Source organism: Pleurodeles waltl, chromosome 3_1 (assembly GCF_031143425.1).
Source record: "Pleurodeles waltl isolate 20211129_DDA chromosome 3_1, aPleWal1.hap1.20221129, whole genome shotgun sequence".
NCBI lineage: Eukaryota > Metazoa > Chordata > Amphibia > Caudata > Salamandridae > Pleurodeles > Pleurodeles waltl.
In genome coordinates this window covers 1,292,298-1,314,352 of record NC_090440.1, presented here as the reverse complement: position 1 = coordinate 1,314,352, position 22,055 = coordinate 1,292,298, and the positions used below count along the sequence as shown (strand labels likewise).

The window sequence follows — 22,055 nt, the reverse complement described above, 5'->3', positions numbered from 1 at the left end:
CTATTATTCTAATGGCGCACTCAGACACCTAACGCCCCTCCTCTCACTAAGACCCTTTCAGTTGCACCTCCTCTGACACAAGGGGAGGAGCCAGGAGGCTTGACTAGTGGCACAGTTTATTGTTGTTGTTGTGGTGTTTTCTCTGAATATATGATGTAAAGAACGTTCCTATTCCCATGCTCCTGCCTGAGGCTTCAGGAGTGTTCCACTTTATGTGATACTACTGTAACAATAAAGAGATGTTAAAAAAAAAAAAAGTGCAAGTGCTGTGTAAATTGTAAATCTAATTAGTTTGTCCATGAATGGCATATTTGATTTACTATTAAGTCCCTAGTAGAGTGCACTAGACGTGCCCAGGGCCTGTAAATCAAATGCTACTAGTGGGTCTGCAGCACTGGTTGTGCCACCCAAACATGATTAGCCCTGTAAACATCTCAGACCTGCCACTGCTGTGCTGTGTGTGCAGTTTTGCCCTGCCAATTCGACCTGGCAAGTAGACCAACTCATAAGGCCTAAACCTTCCCTTTTACTACATGTAAGTCACCCCTAAGGTAGGTCCTAGGTAGCCCCAGGGGCAGAGTGCAGTGTATTTAAAAGGTAGGACATGTACTGGCATGTCCTAATAGTGAAATCCTGCCAAATTCGATTTTCACTCTTGCAAGGCCTATCTCTCTCATAGGGAAACATGGGGACTGCCTTTAAATAACTTTTAAGTGCAGTTTACCATTGGGAGCAGATAGATTTGGATTTTTGGGTCTCTCAGATCACAATTTTAAAATGCATCTTCTGGTAAAGTTGGTTTTTGGATTGTCAGTTTGAAAATGCCACTTTTAGAAAGTGGGCATTTTCTTGGTTAACCATTCTGTGCCTCTGCCTGCCTGTGGAATGCACGTCTGGGTCAGAATTACACAGTGCTCCGTTTCTCACTTTCTCACCTGCTGCCTTTCTGGTATTCCAGCACTGGGCTGGGACACAGCTCCATACCCCCAATCCTAATCTGAAGCGTCCCAATATTGCCTATTGGGGTTCACATATGTAGCAAAGTACCATCTTTCTTGGCATGTTACCCCCATTTTTACCTGTATGTCAGCATGTTTTTGCTTGTCTCACTGGGATCCTGCTGGTCAGGACCCCAGTGCTCATAGTTTATGACCTAATGTGTGTGTCTGTATAGTGCGTGACTGTGTCACTGAGGCTCTGCTAACCAGAACCTTAGAGCTTATGTTCTCTCTGCTTTTAAATTTGTCACTGTATGTTAGTGACTTTATTCACCAATTTCAATTGGCACACTTGACCCCCCCCCCCCTTATAAGTCCCTAGTATATGGTACCCCTACCCAGGGCATTGGGGTTCTAGGAGATCCTTATGGGCTGAAGCATTTATTTTGCCACTCATAAGGAGCTCAGACAAACCCTTCCACAGGCCTGCCATTGCAGCCTGTGTGGAATAGTGCACACACTATTTCACAGCCATTATTACTGCACTCAAGTAACTTAGAAGTCACATATATGTCCAACCTTCACTTGCTGAAGGTTGGGTGCAAAGTTACTAAGTGTGAGGGCACCCTTGCACTAGCAAAGGTGCCCCCACATAGTTCAGGGCCATCTCCTAGGACTTTGTGAGTGTGGGGACGCCATTACACGTGTGCACTACATATAGGTCAACACCTATATGCAGCTTCACAGTGGTAACTCCGAATATGGCCATGTAAGGTGTTTAAGATCATGGAATTGTCCCCCCATTCCAAATCTGTTATTGGGGAGCCAAATCCATACATCCTGGGGCTCCACTATGGACCCTCAGTACTGCCAAACCAACTCTCCAAGGCATGCACTTCAGCTACAGCTCCTGCCACCTCACAGACAGGGTTCTTCCCTCCTGGGGTCTGAGCAGCTCAGTCCCAGAAAGGCAGAACAAGCATATCCTCTGAGAGCAGGGTGTTACACCCTCTCCCTTTGGAAATAGGTGCTTTGAAGGGCACAGGTTGTGCCCTCCTTGCATAAGCCAGTCTACACCAGTTTAGGGACCCCTTGTCCCCTGCTGTGGCGCGAAACTGGACAAAGGAAAGGGGAGTGACCACTCCCCTGTCCATCACCACCCCAGGGGTGGTACCCAGAGCTCCTCCAGTGTGTCCCAGACTTCAGTCATCTTGCTTTGCAAGGTGTGGGGGCACTCTGGAGCACTCTGAGTGGCCAGTGCCAGCAGGTGACGTCAGAGACCCCTCCTGATAGGTCCATACCTGATAAGGTAGCCAATCCCCTTCTCAGGGCTATTTAGGGTCTCCCCTGTGGGTTCTCTTCAGATTCTACTTGCAAGTTGTAGGAGGCTGGACTGGCTTGTAGTGAGTACCAAGGGGTACTTACACCTTGGACCAGGCCCAGGTATCCCTTATTAGTGTATAGGGTGTCTAGCAGCTTAGGCTGATAGATAATGGTAGCTTAGCAGAGCAGCTTAGGCTGAACTAGGAGAGGAGTGAAGCTCCTACAGTACCACTAGTGTCACTTGCACAATAGCATAAGAAAACACAATACACAGATATACTAAAAATAAAGGTACTTTATTTTTATGACAATATGCCAAAGTATCTCAGAGTGTACCCTCAGTATGAGAATAGCAAATATACACAAGATATATGTACACAATACCAAAAATATGCATTATAGTCTTAGAAAACAGTGCAAACAATGTATAGTTACAATAGGATGCAATGGGGACACATAGGGATAGGGGCAACACAAACCATATACTCCAAAAGTGGAATGCGAACCACGAATGGACCCCAAACCTATGTGACCTTGTAGAGGGTCACTGGGACTATTAGAAAATAGTGAGGGTTAGAAAAATAGCCCACCCCAAGACCCTGAAAAGTGAGTGCAAAGTGCACTAAAGTTCCCCAAAGGACATAGAAGTCGTGATAGGGGAATTCTGCAGGAAAGACACAAACCAACAATGCAACAACAATGGATTTCCAGTCGAGGGTACCTGTGGAACAAGGGGACCAAGTCCAAAAGTCACAAGCAAGTCGGAGATGGGCAGATGCCCAGGAAATGCCAGCTGTGGGTGCAAAGAAGCTGCTACGGGACAGTAGAAGCTGAGGATTCTGCAGGAACGACAAGGGCTAGAGACTTCCCCTTTGGAGGATGGATCCCCCACGCCGTGGAGAGTCGTGCAGAAGTGTTTTCCCGCCAAAAGACCGCCAACAAGCCTTGCTAGCTGCAAATCGTGCGGTTAGGGTTTTTGGATGTTGCTGTGGCCCAGGAGGGACCAGGATGTCGCCAATTGCATCTGGGGACAGAGGTGGTGTCGAGCAAGACAAGGAGCCCTCTCAGAAGCAGGCAGCACCCGCAGAAGTGCCGGAACAGGCACTACGAAGAAGAGTGAAACAGTGCTCACCCGAAGTTGCACAAAGGAGTCCCACGCCGCCGGAGACCAACTTAGAAAGTTGTGCAATGCAGGTTAGAGTGCCGTGGACCCAGGCTTGGCTGTGCACAAAGGATTTCCGCCAGAAGTGCACAGAGGCCGGAGTAGCTGCAAAAGTCGCGGTTCCCAGCAATGCAGTCTGGCGTGGGGAGGCAAGGACTTACCTCCACCAAACTTGGACTGAAGAGTCACTGGACTGTGGGAGTCACTTGGACAGAGTTGCTGGATTCAAGGGACCTCGCTCGTCGTGCTGAGAGGAGACCCAGGGTACCGGTAATGCAGTTCTTTGGTGCCTGTGGTTGCAGGGGGACGATTCCGTCGACCCACAGGAGATTTCTTCAGAGCTTCTAGTGCGGAGAGGAGGCAGACTACCCCCACAGCATGCACCACCAGGAAAACAGTCGAGAAGGCGGCAGGATCAGCATTACAGAGTTGCAGTAGTCGTCTTCGCTACTTTGTTACAGTTTTGAGGGCTTCCAGCACGGTCAGCAGTCGATTCCTTGGCAGAAGGTGAAGAGAGAGATGCAGAGGAACTCTGATGAGCTCTTGCATTCGTTATCTAAGGAAATCCCCAAAGCAGAGACCCTAAATAGCCAGAAAAGAGGGTTTGGCTACTTAGGAGAGAAGATAGGCTAGCAACACCTGAAGGAGCCTATCAGGAGTCTCTGACGTCACCTGCTGGCCCTGGCCACTCAGAGCAGTCCAGTGTGCCAGCAGCACCTCTGTTTCCAAGATGACAGAGGTCTGGAGCACACTGGAGGAGCTCTGGGCACCTCCCAGGGGAGGTGCAGGTCAGGGGAGTGGTCACTCCCCTTTGCTTTGTCCAGTTTCGCGCCAGAGCAGGGCTGAGGGGTCCCTGAACCGGTGTAGACTGGCTTATGCAGAAATGGGCACAATCTGTGCCCATGAAAGCATTTCCAGAGGCTGGGGGAGGCTACTCCTCCCCTGCCTTCACACCATTTTCCAAAGGGAGAGGGTGTAACACCCTCTCTCAGAGGAAGTTCTTTGTTCTGCCATCCTGGGACAAGCATGGCTTGACCCCAGGGGGGCAGAAGCCTGTCTGAGGGGTTGGCAGCAGCAGCAGCAGCAGCTGCAGTGAAACCCCAGCAAAGGCAGTTTGGCAGTACCAGGGTCTGTGCTACAGACCACTGGGATCATCGAATTGTGCCAACAATGCCAGGATGGCATAGAGGGGGCAATTCCATGATCTTAGACATGTTACATGGCCATATTCGGAGTTACCATTGTGAAGCTACATATAGGTATTGACCTATATGTAGTGCACGCGTGTAATGGTGTCCCCGCACTCACAAAGTTCAGGGAATTGGCTCTGAACAATGTGGGGGCACCTTGGCTAGTGCCAGGGTGCCCTCACACTAAGTAACTTTGCACCTAACCTTTACCAGGTAAAGGTTAGACATATAGGTGACTTATAAGTTACTTAAGTGCAGTGTAAAATGGCTGTGAAATAACGTGGACGTTATTTCACTCAGGCTGCAGTGGCAGGCCTGTGTAAGAATTGTCAGAGCTCCCTATGGGTGGCAAAAGAAATGCTGCAGCCCATATGGATCTCCTGGAACCCCAATACCCTGGGTACCTTAGTACCATATACTAGGGAATTATAAGGGTGTTCCAGTAAGCCAATGTAAATTGGTAAAATTGGTCACTAGCCTGTTAGTGACAATTTGAAAGAAATGAGAGAGCCTAACCACTGAGGTTCTGATTAGCAGAGCCTCAGTGAGACAGTTAGTCACTACACAAGTAACACATTCAGGCACACTTATGAGCACTGGGACCCTGGCTGGCAGGGTCCCAGTGACACATACAACTAAAACAACATATATACAGTGAAAAATGGGGGTAACATGCCAGGCAAGATGGTACTTTCCTACACAACCCCCCCCCCCCCCCCCCAAATTAAGGACAATAAGACTAGTCATTCCCTGATGGGTCTTCATTGTCTAAGTGGAAATATCTGGAGAGTCCATCTGCATTGGAGTGGGTACTCCCAGGTCTATGTTCCACTGTATAGTCCATCCCCTGTAGGGATATGGACCACCTCAACAATTTAGGATTTTCACCTTTCATTTGTTTTAGCCAAAGTAGAGGTTTGTGGTCTGTCTGAACAATGAAGTGAGTGCCAAATAGGTATGGCCTCAACTTTACAGCAGGAATCCTCTGCAACTACTTCTTCAGCCTCTGACCTCTAATCAACCGCAGCCTGCTCCAGGAACCGCAGTAACAGCAACAAAGTATCCATAAGGGATACTTTTCTTCTGCAACTTCAGCTCCAGCCAGTAACTGTAACAGTTTCCACGGTGTGCACGCTCTGGAGACTCCCTGTCTTCACCCTGCACCAGAAGGGAAGAAATCCCCCATCCCCTGCTCAAGCAGGAACCTTCCAAGTGGATGGGCAGTACTCCTGGACTCCACTCACAGCGACGAATGTGCTCCTAAAAACATGGAGGGTGGACCCCATCGACACAGACTGTCCCGAGGTCCTGCTGATGCAATTTGGAGGAGGGAAGACCTTGCCTTCCCTGAGTGAAACAGTACCCCTGTGCACCACATCTTCTTCACCTCCTGAGGCCTCTGTGCACTATTTGCAAAATTCATTTTTGCACAGCCTGTCTCAGGTCCCCAGCACTCTATCCTGCGATGCTCAACTCGCTGAGTTGACCTCCAGCGGCGTGGGACCCTTCCTTGTAGTGCTGTACCAACTGCGTTTTGCACCTCCTTTGTCCCCATGTGCTGGGACTCCCGTGGCTGCTGTGTGGCATCCTGAGGGCTCTCTAAAGTGCTGAGAGCCCCCTCTTCCTCCTCACACAGAGTTGAGGCCCCTAGGTCCCTCCTGGGTCCAGCAAGTGTCATTCTGACGCAAAATGCACATTTGTCGTAACCAAGGCTTGTTGGCGACTTCCAACACGAAATCACGTCTGCATACATCTTCACGTCGTGAGACATCTTTTGCATCACGCAGGAACCCGCTGGCATCTTTCAAGGGTGCATTCCTGCAGTCTTCATCCAACTGGGGACTCTTCTTTTGCACCCTCTTCTGGGTTGGCAGGGGCTCCTGTCCTTCCTGGAACTTCTTTCGACTTCTGGACTTGGTCCCCTTCCTTTGCAGGTCTTCAGGTCCAGGAATCCAGCAGCTGTTGTTTGCAGACTTGGTTGGTTACTGCAATAATCCATAATACGAGGTGTAGTGTGTCCTAAGGAAACTTGCAGTACTTTGCTCCTGCTTTTCTGGGTTCTGGGGTGGGGTAATTTACTTACCTTTACTGTATTCTAACTCTCCCAGTGATTCTGCACACACTACACTTGTCTGGGGGGAATTCGTGATTCACATTTCACTTTTTTAGTATATGGTTTGTGTTGCCCCTAGACCTATTTTCTCCCATTGCATTCTATAGCATTCCCTGTTGTTTGCACTATCCTATGACTAATTACTTGTCTAATTTTGGTGTCTAGTGTATATATTATATATATAATACTTACCTCCAGAAGGAGTATTGCCTCTAAGGTATTTTTGGTACTGTGTCACCCACATAAACTATCTTCATTTTTGGTAACACTGAGTATTGCCTTTACTTGTGCATAAGTACTGTGTAACTATAAGTGGTATTGCATGAGCTTTGCCTGTCTCCTAGTTCAGCCTAAGCTGCTCTGCTATAACTACCTCTATCAGCCTAAGCTGCTAGAACACTACTACATTCACTAATAAGGGATAACTGGACCTGGTATAAGATGTAAGTACCCAACAGGGGTGTGGAATTTATTAAAATATCTACTTGTCCAGGGGACAGGTTGCTTCTCAAATCTACTGGTCCTGTAAAAAGATCTACTTGTCCCTTTGGTGCCATGTAGTGTGGCGACAAATTATGGCAGCAATTAATAGCCTCTCTGATTATGCCAGGGCTACTACCATAGTAGGGCTTGAATACTTGGAGTTTCAATCCCTACTGTAGCAATTTCCTTATTTTGCCACCTTTCTGCAGATCTGCATACTGGGGCTGGAGGAAGCAGTAAGCAATAGTTTCAGGGCTGGAATGCCTTGGAGTCTGAAAACCTACTAACCTGCATGTTTTAAAGATTTTTACCAGCTTCTCTCTAATATTTTTCCATAATAAGAAAGGTTGGACATTTACTCCTGACAATGGCAGAATTAGAACTTCTTCCAGGGTTGGGAAGAAAGTGGCTGGAGGGAAAATGAACTTGCAAATGCTCAATAGATTTTCACATGAGCAAATCTACACATCGTATATACCCATGCTAAAATACAGTTCACAAATATTTTAAAGGGGTACGACATATACCATGGGTGCACTTTTGTGACTTTCTTTAAGAATTTGGGGCCACATGTAGGTAGGTTCAGATTTGTGACGTGCAAATTGCGAGTCGCAAATCCAAATGTAGGATGGTGTCCTTGACACCATCTGTGATTCGCAAGGGCTTTGCAAATGCCCACCTCATGAATAATCATGAGGTGGGTCGCAATTTGCGACCCCCCTCGCGAATGGTGGCCTGCTGGAGACAGCAGGCCACCATGTCTGTGACTGCTTTTCAATAAAGCAGTTTTTTTTGTTTGTTTTTGTAATGCAGCCCGTTTTCCTTAAAGGAAAACGAGATGCATAACAAAAACGAAAAAAGAAACGTTTTCGTTTCATTTTTTCAGAGCAGGCAGTGGTCCGCAGGACCAGGACCACTGCCTGCTCTGAAAATTTTTTTACAGTGACATTCACAATGGGGAAGGGGTCCCATGGGGATCCCTTCCCTTTTGCGAAAGTGTTAGCACCCATTTGAAATGGGTGCAAACTGCGATTGGTTTGCGCCCGCGTTCGCGGTCACAAAACAATCCTACATTACACTGCAAGTCGCAATTAGGAAGGGAACACCCCTTACTAATTGCGAGTCGCAAACCCGTTTTGTGATTCGGTAACCAGGTTACTGAATCGCAAAACTGGGTTTGTGCATCGCAATGTGCTTTTTGCATGTCGCAAACAGCGAAAGTCGCTGTTTGCGACATGCAAAAAGCTACCTACATGTGGGTCTTGGTCCCTAATTAGGTCTGGTGTTAACAAAGACATTTTGTTTTTATTAAACTTCTATTTCTCTCTCTTTCGGCTGGCTTTACTGTGAGTGATCGCATTCTGCTCTTCAACAAGGAGCATATTGCCACACAATGTAGTTTTGTTCAGTGTCAGGAACTACAGTGGCAATCGGTGACGTAACGAAACTGGAGGGTGCCCCTTTGCAAAGAACATGGAGGAGCCCCCTCTCCAGACTCACCCAGGGCAGGTGATGTGCTGGAGGGGCCCCCTGGAGGGCGGCTGCGGGGCTTTGTTATGCCGCTGGTGGCAACGTGTGCTTTAAGAGTTCAAAAACTTTTTGGGGGGGTTTTGCCAATGTTTGTTACAATGTTGAGGGCCTGGTAGCTCCCACAACAATAAAGTGTTACAAAAGCCATGTCAAAACAAGACACGCATTGATGAAACTAAAAGACTTATAAAAATATGTTGGATCAGTTGGCTTTGTCAGTGTTTGTTTATTTTCATGCTTCCCATAATTGTGTTGAAAATGGTTACACTGATTTTCCATTAGAAATATTTTTGGGAAATACTAGCATGCATCAACACATTTTACTAAATGACACTTCATTTGCATATTATCAGAGAGCATTCTGGGAGCATTATACTTAGCCTAAACTTTTCAAACATGTGTGTACACGTTTTTTTTTTTTTTGTACTGGAACCAACGTCAGTAGTGAAGTGTGACCTTAAAACATTTATTTACAGCACTCACCCTAATAATGAAGGCTTTCAAATAATGAACCATAAATACGAACAGCATTATCTTTTGTAAACACATTACCTCAACTGCAGAGAATTCCACTCTCTGTAAACAGGCAGCCAAAGGGTTTGTGCTGCAGGGGGTTGAGCCTACTTGTCCCAAGGACAAAGTAAACATAAAAACTTGTTGCCCTTGACCCCAAACAAGATGTCCCGGGCGTCGGGCGATAGGAATTCCACATCCCTGACCCAAGGTAGCCACTACAAACCAGGCCAGCCTCCTACATCATACAACTCTGCTAATGCACCTCTTTCTGTTCTGCAGTGCCCCCTTCTGTTCCACACTCTGACTTCTGTTTAAGGACATAGGGGAGCCAATGAAATCTATTCTTAGCTGTCATCTTTATTTGGGAGGGTCTGTTTCACCTATCTCACCACGCTCTTTCCTTTACTCTGTTTACTTTCAATGTTTTCTTTCTCCCCCAATTTTCTCTTTCAAGCTCTTAAAATTCACATTTACAGTTTTGCTTTTTCTTTCAGCTGTTTATTTCTGCTACTATCCCTTTTTTTAAGTTGCCTCTTCCTATTTCTATCTCCTCTTGTTACCTCCTTTTTCAAACTAGCAAAATCTTGGTTATTTCTTTCCTTATTTCGTTCCTCTCTTTTTTCTTCATCAGCCGTTCATTCGATTGCTTGTTTCTCTCACCATCTCTCTTTTTCACCAATGTTCATTTTTCTCTTTTTCACATTTCTTTTATTATTTTTTTCCTGTTCATCATTTGTTCACTAGCTTATTACTCTTTTTTCTTTTGTCTCACACATTTGCTCTATTTCTTCTCTTAGTTGCATTTTCATTTTCTCGTTCTTTCTTTCCCTTTTTTCTTTTATTTCTTTGCAACTCCTTCTATTTCTTCCTTTTGGCTGGTGTATTCCTTTAGCTTCTCTTTTTCTGCCCCATCCGCTTTCTCTCCTGAGGCCTAGTTATCAATGGAGCAACAGGAGCAGTGGCGTTGGGGCCCAGAGACCTATGGATGTCACTCAACTCTAATTACTGCTGTATTTTTCTACCGCAATTGCAGTCAACCATTTTCCTTTATTGCTCCAGGGCCCATGACACAGTTACTACGCCATTTGTCCTCTCCATCTTTACTCCCACCTCCCTCTTTCCTTTCACCCTCCAATCCATCCCAAATTATATTTTTGTTATGGTGTTTTGAGCATTACACTCTAATGCCAAAATGTCATTTCTGGTAAAAGGTTTATATGATAATTGTATATTTTTAAGATAGAAGAAGAAGGTAATTGGAAGTGCTTTCGTTAAATGCTGGGCCACTGGAATTATATGGCAGGAAAAGATGAAATTATGAGGCAGGGTTAACCAATTTATGTGGCAAGGAAATTACAATGCCAATAGCTCTAACTCAAGAAAATGTAAGACCTATTGCATTGCAAATGATTGTTAGGTCTTGGCTAAAGATGGCGTGCAGGCCGTCTCGAACTGAGACATGCTGTATCTACTTCTGGCATATGAATAAAGGGTATACTTAAGGCCAACTTTTAACATGGGAGAGCTGAGTCCACACCCAGGGTGATGACCTTCAGAGTGGCACTGGAGCTGCCTGGGCACGTCCTAGGGTGCTGGACTGTCCCCTTCCTTTTTAGGTCCTCCACGTCTGGAATCCATCCCTGGGTTCCGCCGGCCTGGTCCACAGGTCATGACAGCAGCTGAGCAATCCTAGGCTTTCACTGACTTCAGAGAGAGTCCCTTCTCCCCTCTGCATCCGGGTCCCCAAGTTTAGATACTCCTGTCTTCTGGGTATTTTCGGGTGGGGGCCCTTTCTAACCTTCCTCTTGTCTGCTGCTTTCCTCGGGGTCCAGAGGGAACGATACTGTTGAAATAGCATAAAATGTACAGGGCCCTACGGGGGTGGGGGCAAACCATATACTAATTAAGTGGAATGCGAAATAGTGAACCCAACAAAGGTCAAAGTGGTAGTTAGCTAGGGGTAGATGAAAACACCAGAGGTAAGTAAGGTAAGTGCCCCCAGCGACCAGGTGCAAGGTAGTTACCTACCCAGTAGTCCCATAGACTAACACAGGGAGCACTGGCTGGAGGTCGTGGGATTCAGGACCCTTCCCAGTGGACCCCGAGGAAACCAGCAGCCTTTAATGTTGCATAATTCTTGCAGGATCTGGAGAAACAATGTTACAATGAGGGCCTTCCCACCAGATGCAGACATGTTTCTGTTCCAATGCAGACCAGCAGCAGTTCCAGAGGTCAGGGCCAGAAGATGTCTTGCAGAGAGTTCCTTGTAGAGTCCTGCTCGACGAATCTGAGAACCAACTCATGGGAGAGCCCTTAAGTAACCTAAAAGGGGGTTGGTCACTTTCTGAAGTGACCCACCTATCAGAAGGAGTCAGGGACGTCATCTACCTGGCCTAACCAGTGAGATGCTCGTAGGGGCCTCTGCACATCTTTTTTCCAAGATGGCAAAATCAAGTGGCCATCTGGTTCACCTCCCAGGGGAGGAGCTGGACAGGGGGGTGGTCACTCCCCTATCCTTTGTGCAGTTTCGTGCCAGAGCGGGAACTGGGGGTTCTAGAACTGATGCAAACTGGATTCTGCAAGGAGGGCACCGAATGTGCCCTTTAAAGCAGTCTGGTGGCACTCAGAGGCCACCCCACCACTTAGACACCTAATACACAGTGAGAGGGGGTCACGCCTGTCCCTTGCAGGAATTCCTATGTCTCAAGGATCAGCAGCAGCGTGGGTTAGCAACTAAACCCTGTAAGGCTGCACAGGTAGAACTGGGGATCCTCAAAGGAACTCTCAAAGTACATGGTATAATGCAACTAACGCTGGAATCGGTGTAGTTGCATGATTCTAACATATATCATACCAAACATGCCTAGGTTTGGAGAAGCCATTATGTAGTTGGACCACTCGTGCTACCTTAAGATGGCTTCCCCACACTTACAGAGTCCAGGAAATGGGGCCTGTGATCTGTAGGGGCACCCTGCTCATGCAGGGGTGCCCTCACACTTAGGGGCATGCACCCTGCCCTTTGGCTGAAGGGCCTACCATAGGGGTGAATTACAGTGTCTAAGTGCAATGACCAGGATATAAGTCAAGCCTTATATCTGTGGTGAAAGGGTGGATGCAACATTTCACGCAGGCTGCAATGGCAAGCCTGCAGACACAGTTTTCATGGGCCCTCATGAGTCGCACAATACATGCTGCAACCCACGGGGGACGCCTTGTGTACTAATGCCTTGGGTACCTAAGGGCCAGATGTAGCAAGGGTTTCGCGACTCGCAAACAGCCAAAAACGCCGTTTGCGAGTCGCAAAAGCCTCACCGGAATGCAGAAATGCATTTTGCGAGTCGGCACCAACTCGCAAAATGCATTTCCGACTCGCAAATAGGAAGGGGTGTTCCCTTCCTATTTGCGACTCGCAATGCAATGCATTTTCATTTGCGACCGCGATTGCGGTCACAAATGAAAGCACAGTTACCATACACTTGAAGTGGATGGTAACCCAGGCGCAAACGGGAAGGGGTCCCCATGGGACCCCTTCCCCTTTGTGTCTGGAAAAAAAGAAAAAAAAATTCAGGGCAGGCAGTGGTCCAATGTACCACTACCTGCCCTGAAAAATACCGAAACTACAGGTTTCGTTTTTTTTTTTCAAAGTGCAGCTCGTTTTCCTTTAAGGAAAACGGGTCGCACTTTGAAAAAAAAAAAACTGCTTTATTTAAAAGCAGTCACAGACATGGTGGTCTGCTGTCTCCAGCAGGCCACCATCGCCGTGAGTGCCCTGAATCTCTATGGGGTCACAAATTGCGACCCACCTCATTAATATTAATGAGGTGGGTCTTTGAGACCCCATAGAGAGTCGCAGAAGGTGTCTGAGACACCTTTCTGCATTCCAAATTGCGAGTTGCAATTTGCGAGTCGCTGGGACTCGCAAATTGCAACTCGCAATTTGGAATCTTCCTACATTTGGCCCTTACATTGGTGCACTGGTATGCCGAGAAGGGGGGTTAAAAGGAACCAAATTTAGTGGAGAGCACTGACACTGGGGCCCTGCTCAGCAGGATCCCAGTGCACTACAGTCCTAAAAATACTAACACCAGGCAAAAAAGTGGAGGGTACTACAACCAGAACCCAGCTTACTACACAGTGTACACCGTAATCTGTGTTCACAGACCCAGCAGTGTGCAACAGTCCATGCAGAACCTCTCATGTCCAGCCCCAGAGGATACAATTACATCACTTGCAGAACATGGTCTGCAGTTCGTAAAAATCCATCTTGAAACAGCTGACACTAGATAAAATAATGCCCTCACAGCATAAGGCATGAAGTTCTTCAGAAGTACCACAGACCAGCTCTAGAGTAATGTTTCTCAACGTACAATGTTTACACTACAGTCCATACAGAATCGTCTTGAAAACAAAACAAAAAGTGAATTTGTAATGAAATGTGTGCTTAATTCTTTACATATTCATTTTTTTCAGAAAAACAATGGCACCCCGGATAAAGCTCAGTGTATATTAGCATGTGATTTCCCGCGATATGGAAAGACGTACCTGGGTGTGAGCAGGTTCATGTATTATGCATCTTCCAGAAATGGCCTACGTAGCAGAAGAAGCAGCGCAGCACAGGAATGATGTCAGAGTGATAATTCCGTCTGTGAAGGGTGAGTTCTTCACACTTTTTAAGAGTGAGTGAGTCCCAGGTATTCGTACATGCCTGTGCTCATGAAGAAGGGATGTGCTTTAACTGGAGCACAGCACAGAAAGGCAAGGCAAGGAAAACAGCAACAGGGACGATGGGCGGGGACAACACTGGAGGCTGTAGGTCCCCAGCACAGTAGGATGTGGTGGCTGGGGCAAACAGGAGCCAGGCACTGCACAGGGTTTAAACAAAAACAAAAAAAACAGTGCTTGTACCTAATGAAAACACAAGCACTCCTAATGTGTGGCGGGTTGGTCACTCGTTTCAAAAAATGAAAAAGTAGTACAGAAATGGCTGAAAATGGCCGCTGCGTATGCTTACAAAGTAGTTGAGTGGTGCGCTCAGGGAGGGCTAAAAACTGGCACTGTATGCATGCCCTTGACAAATGGGGAGACCTAAAAATGGAGTGACGATGGTGCCAGCAAATGGGAAGCCTGTGGGCGGGGCTATAACCCCAGAAGCAGATACAGCATGTCTTGGTTCGAGACAGTGCATGCACACCATCTAGAGCCAAGACTTAAAAAGGAAACTACAGCCAAATGCAGCAGGAATTGACTGCAGAGGAATGGGCACCAGGCCTGTCCTATGGCCTGATTTAAGGCCAGGTTCACTCTACACGCTTCGCAGCTCCTCCTTTCTGCCTCCATGCACTGACCCCGCTGTGAGTTCGAGGCCCTCCACCACCTGCAGGCACCCGCCTGTGCCTCATTCCTGGTGTCTAGTGGTTGCCGTAAGTATTGTGTGTCTGTCCTGTAATTTGTCTGTGTGTTATTTGTGCAGTTTTTCCTCTTTTTGTGCCTTTTCTGTTTTCTGACTCTGTTTTGTGACTTTCCACGTCTTTTTTGCCCATTTTCGCTGATTTTCCGCTCTCCCAGTTCCCGTCGATGCGTCCCCTGCGGCCCCGCCCCCCTCGCGCCCCCATTTGACCACTGCTCCCTGCCTACCGCCTCCCAGCTGCTCCTCCCTCCCACCTCCCCTTCTTAATGGCAGCCCCTGTGTGGGCATGCTAGAGGCAAGCCCGTCTGGGCCTGGACCAAGATTAGCACCAGTCCCCCTGTCCCACGCACCCCTCCATTCCGCCAGACACTGTTACACAAGAACTCCACACACTCAACCCTGGCCGCCCCTCCGCCTGTGTCCAGACCTCTCCAAAGCACACCCCTTGTTTTGTGCATGGCAAGGGTTGGTGTGGTGTTCTGGCCTGGCCACTGTACCGTATGTGACGCAGCTTACTGTTACATTTCACTCCCTTTGACACTTCTGCTGATCCCTTGTGGTGAACAGAGAGAATGGGGAGATTACGGAGTAAAGAGCAGCCCTGGAGAGCCCCGCAGGAGGCCGTGGGGGGCTCTGTGTGACCTCTGGTGACACCTGGAGGGCATAACAGGAGGCTGTGCGATCTAATGTGACCTCTAGAGAGCCTAGGAAGAGGACATGGGATCTAGTGTGACATTCAATAACATCTGGTGACCTCTGTGAGCCTGACAGGAGGTTGTGAGATCTAGTGTGACCTCCAGCCACCCCTACAGTGTTCGGCAGGAGCCTGGGGGGCTCGGTGTGACCTCTGGTGACCTCTAGTAACCTCTAACGGCTTCTAGTGATCACTGGAGAGTCTTGCAGAGGGCTGCGTGATCTAGTGTGACCCCCCTGGTGAGGCCAGGAGAGCCTGGCAAGAGCCCATAGGGGGGGGGAGGGTCAGTGTGACCTCTGGTGACCCCCCTAGTGGCCTCTGCTAACCCGATGACCACTAATGGCCTATGGAGGTGTCTAGTGGCCTCTGTAGAACCTGGCAGATCTAGTGTGACCTCTGGTGAGGACTGGAACCTGGGAGGAGACCGCAGGGGGTGGTGTGACCCCTGGGGCCTCTAGTAAGCATTGGTGAGCCCTGCACAGCCTGACAGGAGCCCGTGGGGGGGCTCTGGTGACCTCTAGTGACCCCTGGACAGCCCGACAGGAGCCCGTGGGGGCCTCTGGTGGCCTCTAGTGACCTCTAGTAACCTCTGGTGAGGCCTGGACAGCCTGGGAGGAGCCCTTGGGGGCTCTGGTGACCTCTGGTGGCCTCTAGTGACCCCCGGACCGCCTGACAGGAGCCCGTGGGGGGGCTCTGGTGGCCTCTAGTGACCTCTGGTGACCCCTGCACAGCCTGGCAGGAGCCCATGGGGGGGGCCCTGTTGGCCTCTAGTGACCCCTGGACAGCCTGACAGGAGCCCGTGGGGGCCTCTGGTGGCCTCTGGTGACCCCTGGACAGCCTGACAGGAGCCCGTGGGGGCCTCTGGTGGCCTCTGGTGACCTCTAGTGACCTCTGGACAGCCTGACAGGAGCCCGTGGGGGCCTCTGGTGGCCTCTGGTGACCCCTGGACAGCCTGACAGGAGCCCGTGGGGGCCTCTGGTGGCCTCTGGTGACCTCTAGTGACCTCTGGACAGCCTGACAGGAGCCCGTGGGGGCCTCTGGTGGCCTCTAGTGACCTCTAGTGACCCCCGGACAGCCTGACAGGAGCCCGTGGGGGCCTCTGGTGGCCTCTAGTGACCTCTGGACAGCCTGACAGGAGCCCGTGGGGGCCTCTGGTGGCCTCTGGTGACCTCTAGTGACCTCTGGACAGCCTGACAGGAGCCCGTGGGGGCCTCTGGTGGCCTCTGGTGACCCCTGGACAGCCTGACAGGAGCCCGTGGGGGCCTCTGGTGGCCTCTGGTGACCTCTAGTGACCTCTGGACAGCCTGACAGGAGCCCGTGGGGGCCTCTGGTGGCCTCTAGTGACCTCTAGTGACCCCCGGACAGCCTGACAGGAGCCCGTGGGGGCCTCTGGTGGCCTCTAGTGACCTCTGGGCAGCCTGACAGGAGCCCGTGGGGGCCTCTGGTGGCCTCTAGTGACCTCTAGTGACCCCCGGACAGCCTGACAGGAGCCCGTGGGGGCCTCTGGTGGCCTCTAGTGACCTCTGGACAGCCTGACAGGAGCCCGTGGGGGCCTCTGGTGGCCTCTAGTGACCTCTAGTGACCCCCGGACAGCCTGACAGGAGCCCTTGCGGGGCCCTGGCGGCCTCTGGGGACCCCCGGACCGCCTGACAGGAGCCCTTGCGGGGCCCTGGCGGCCTCTGGGGACCCCCGGACCGCCTGACAGGAGCCCTTGCGGGGCCCTGGCGGCCTCTAGTGACCTCTGGACAGCCTGACAGGAGCCCGTGGGGGGCCCTGGCGGCCTCTGGGGACCCCTGGGGCCTCAAGTAAGCACTGCTCAGCCCTGCACAGCCTGGCAGGAGGCCGCGGGGGCCTCTGGTGACCTCTAGTGACCTCTAGTGACCCCCGGACAGCCTGGCAGGAGCCCATGGGGGCCTCTGGTGGCCTCTAGTGACCCCCGGACAGCCTGGCAGGAGCCCTTGCGGGGCCCTGGCGGCCTCTGGGGACCCCTGGGTCCTCTAGTAAGCACTGGTGAGCCCTGCACAGCCTGGCAGGAGGCCGCGGGGGCCTCTGGTGACCTCTAGTGACCTCTGGACAGCCTGACAGGAGCCCGTGGGGGCCTCTGGTGGCCTCTAGTGACCTCTAGTGACCCCCGGACAGCCTGGCAGGAGCCCATGGGGGGGCTCTGGTGGCCTCTAGTGACCCCTGGACAGCCTGACAGGAGCCCGTGGGGGCCTCTGGTGGCCTCTAGTGACCTCTAGTGACCCCCGGACAGCCTGGCAGGAGCCCGTGGGGGCCTCTGGTGACCTCTGGTGACCCCTGGACAGCCTGACAGGAGCCCTTGCGGGGCCCTGGTGGCCTCTGGTGGCCTCTAGTGACCCCTGGACAGCCTGGCAGGAGCCCGTGGGGGCCTCTGGTGGCCTCTAGTGACCCCTGGACAGCCTGGCAGGAGCCCGTGGGGGCCTCTGGTGGCCTCTGGTGACCTCTAGTGACCCCCGGACAGCCTGACAGGAGCCCGTGGGGGCCTCTGGTGGCCTCTAGTGACCCCCGGACCGCCTGACAGGAGCCCTTGGGGGGCTCTGGTGGCCTCTAGTGACCCCTGGAGCCTCTTGTGGCTTCTGGTGGCCTGTAGTGAGCCCTGGACAGCCTGGCAGGAGCCCATGGGGGGGCTCTGGTGACCTCTGGTGAGGGCTAGAGAGCCTGGGAGGAGCCCTTGGGGGGCTCTGGTGGCCGCTAGTGACCCCTGGGGCCTCTTGTGGCTTCTGGAGGCCTGTAGTGACCCCCGGACCGCCTGACAGGAGCCCTTGCGGGGCCCTGGCGGCCTCTGGGGACCTCTAGTGACCTCTGGACAGCCTGACAGGAGCCCGTGGGGGCCTCTGGTGGCCTCTAGTGACCTCTAGTGACCCCTGGACAGCCTGACAGGAGCCCATGGGGGGGCTCTGGTGGCCTCTAGTGACCTCTAGTGACCTCTGGTGAGGCCTGCACAGCCTGACAGGAGCCCGTGGGGGCCCTGGTGGCCTCTGGGGACCCCTTGGGCCTCTAGTAAGCATTGGTGAGCCCTGCACAGCCTGGCAGGAGCCCGTGGGGGCCTCTGGTGACCTCTGGTGACCCCTGGACAGCCTGACAGGAGCCCTTGCGGGGCCCTGGTGACCTCTGGTGGCCTCTAGTGACCTCTAGTGACCCCCGGACAGCCTGACAGGAGCCCGTGGGGGCCTCTAGTGACCTCTAGTGACCCCCGGACAGCCTGACAGGAGCCCGTGGGGGCCTCTGGTGGCCTCCAGTGACCTCTAGTGACCCCCGGACAGCCTGACAGGAGCCCGTGGGGGCCTCTGGTGGCCTCTAGTGACCCCTGAGGCCTCTGGTGGCCTCTAGTGACCCCCGGACCGCCTGACAGGAGCCCGTGGGGGGGCTCTGGTGGCCTCTAGTGACCCCTGAGGCCTCTGGTGGCGTCTAGTGACCCCCGGACCGCCTGACAGGAGCCCGTGGGGGCCTCTGGTGGCTTCTGGTGGCTTGTAGTGAGCCCTGGACAGCCTGGCAGGAGCCCGTGGGGGGGCTCTGGTGGCCTCTAGTGACCTCTAGTGACCTCTGGTGAGGCCTGCACAGCCTGGCAGGAGCCCTTGCGGGGCCCTGGTGGCCTCTGGGGACCCCTTGGGCCTCTAGTAAGCATTGGTGAGCCCTGCACAGCCTGGCAGGAGCCCGTGGGGGCCTCTGGTGACCCCTGGACAGCCTGACAGGAGCCCTTGCGGGGCCCTGGTGGCCTCTGGTGGCCTCTAGTGACCCCCGGACAGCCTGACAGGAGCCCGTGGGGGCCTCTGGTGGCTTCTGGTGGCTTGTAGTGAGCCCTGGACAGCCTGACAGGAGCCCGTGGGGGCCCTGGTGGCCTCTAGTGACCCCTGAGGCCTCTGGTGGCCTCTAGTGACCCCCGGACAGCCTGACAGGAGCCCGTGGGGGCCTCTGGTGGCCTCTAGTGACCTCTAGTGACCCCCGGACAGCCTGACAGGAGCCCGCGGGGGCCTCTGGTGACCTCTAGTGACCCCCGGACCGCCTGACAGGAGCCCTTGCGGGGCCCTGGCGGCCTCTGGTGACCCCCGGACCGCCTGACAGGAGCCCTTGCGGGGCCCTGGCGGCCTCTGGTGACCCCCGGACCGCCTGACAGGAGCCCTTGCGGGGCCCTGGTGGCCTCTGGGGACCCCTGGGGCCTCTAGTAAGCACTGCTGAGCCCTGCACAGCCTGGCAGGAGGCCGCGGGGGCTCGGTGTCCCTGCCCCTGACGCAGCCACCCCCGTCGCATCTGACGTCACCGGGGACCCCTTGAACCGCGACCCCCGCTGATCTGAGCACGCGCAGGCCGAGGCATCACTCACCTCTCTCGGCCCGGACACCGCCCGTCTGCTCTTCATCCTGACACAGGTCCCCGAAGCCCGGCCACGCACGGCGTCCCTCGAGCCGTAAGAGATTCTCTGAGGAGAAACTTGTTTATCGGAGAGCTGCAGAGATCTACTGGATCCTAACACTGACAGCAACAGGTCCGAAGAGCGCATGCGCGGAAGGAGTGAAGCGCTAGGACGCATGCGCGCGTGAAGGGCGAAAGCTATGACGTTCGTGCACGACAGCGCGCGAGCTTCATCTGAAGACCTGTGCACTGAGTAGACATCTTCCCAACACGCATGCGCAGCAGAGACAGAGGACGCCTTGCGCGATGAGTACTATAGGACGCATGCGCGAGGAGTAGTCTACTGATTAAACGCGTGCGTGATACCATCGGCATTAAAACCCCCTCCCGTATTCCATGCCCCGTACCTACGCATGCTCAGTGGGAGACACCTCTCTAGTGTCACGTCATACCTCTGAGGTGGGCGGGGTCGCCTCGCGCGCACTGGTTTCACTTCAGTTAGAGCGCGTGCACGTCCGTTAGACTGTTCGGAGCACTTTTTGCGTCACTTCCAGCGATACCAACCGTCGTATCGTGGTGAGGGAGCGCGCGCCTCTGAAGGGGTTAACGGTGCGAGGTGATCTGAGGAGCCCCCGCCGCCCCCAAGGGTATTACAGCACAGGAGGGGGAGGCTGAGGGGACTGTTTTTTATTTAATGCGTTTTTATATAGCGCGGACTATACCCGAGGGTGTCAGCGCTTCACAATAGGCAAAGTAGAGATACAAGAGGAGAAGAATTACAAGTGAGCCTGTTACAAAAACAAACGTTACATTACATGAGGCAATAGTGAAAATTGTGCAAGTATCAAGAGCAAAAAAGTCCACGAGGTAGCAAACGATACGTTACGAAAGGAAAAGTGACGTGTGCAGGTTACAAGAGCACATAAAGTACGAGTAAAGGTAAAAAAAATTGCAATAAATGGTGGACATTCAAAACACTCAAACAATAGTTTGACACTGTCTATTCTGCAGCCTTTGACACTGTCAATCACAACACTCTCCTTAACACTCTTCAACAGAGAATGGGCATGGAGGGCACTGTGCTCAAATGGTTTGCCTCCTTCCTCTCTGATAGATCCCAAATGATCAAAATAGCGAACAGTCTTTCAGCTCCTTTAGCGGTCAGTCAAGGTGTTCCTCAAGGCTCCATACTTGCACCCACACTGTTCAATCTCTATTTAGAACCGTTGGGAAATCTCCTGAGTAAATCCGGGATCCACTATCATCTATATGCGGATGACACTCAGATCTACCTCAAGGTGGCCTCCACTCACGATCTCTCCTTCCTTAGCTCTACTCTCGACTCCATTCAAAACTGGATGGTAACTCATCAACTGATCCTGAATCCCTCCAAAACAGAATTCCTCCTCCTCTCCTCCTCACTTTCTCATCTCCCAGTGTAAACATGGATGGATCAGATCAATCTAATGAACAATAAGCCCATCATTGTCGAGAGCGCAAAATCCCTTGGTGTCACTCTCGACAAAAAACTCAATCTACTCTCCCACATCGACTCCATTGCAAAGTCTGCTCGACACCAACTGCGCCTTCTTTGGGGGATTCGTCGCTTCTTCCCGGAGCATGACCTTAAAACCCTGGTCCAATCGCTGGTTCTCTCCAGATTGGACTACTGCAACTCTCTTCTTACTGGCCTTCCCAAATCCCACCTTTCCCCCCTGAAGTCTATTCTCCATTCAGCAGCTCGTTTCATATATGGGGCCAAAAGAAGCGACCACATCACACCCATTTTATCCACCCTCCGTTGGCTTCCCATAGAGGCAAGATCTATCTACAAAACTGCATGTATCACCCACAAAGCCTTGCACTCCTCCTCCCCTCGCTACCTGGTGAATAAACTGAAACTCTCTGGGGGCTCCAGACCATCACGTAATGCAGAAAAGTTACTGCTTGAACCTCCCATTTTCAAGAAGGAAAGATCGATGGCCCAATCCTTTTCAGGCAACGCGGTGAGAATCTGGAACTCACTTCCGCCTCAGCTTCGGACCACCACCTCTTCCCAGGCCTTCAAAACTGACCTCAAAGCTCTCCTCCTTCAAAGACACTTCCAAATTTAATTCTAGTTCTCTGTTTCCTGAAGGAAGTCCTTCCATTATAGGAAATTCTGTTCTCCACACCTATAGAAGTGCCTTCCCAGGGTGTTTTTGTGTTTTGAGTGTCTGCCATTTAGTGCAGTTTTATACCTCTACCTGTATTTTGTACTCTTTTGTATCTTGCACACGGCACCTTTCCTTTTACAACGTATCATTTGCTATCTGTGACCATGGATGT

The 22,055-nt window shown here is 51.8% G+C and overlaps 1 protein-coding gene across 1 annotated transcript in view; it reads right to left on the bottom strand.

The window, feature by feature from the left end:
- The window catches only part of LOC138285943 (zinc finger protein Xfin-like), a 664,541-nt gene extending 644,598 nt beyond the window's left edge, over window positions 1-19,943 (bottom strand). Inside the window, exon 1 of the mRNA XM_069226463.1 lies at window positions 19,699-19,943. Coding sequence (XP_069082564.1) covers window positions 19,699-19,905 — 207 coding nt within the window. The 5' untranslated portion in view covers window positions 19,906-19,943. The remainder of the gene's footprint in view (window positions 1-19,698) is intronic.
- Window positions 19,944-22,055: the final 2,112 nt, after the last annotated feature.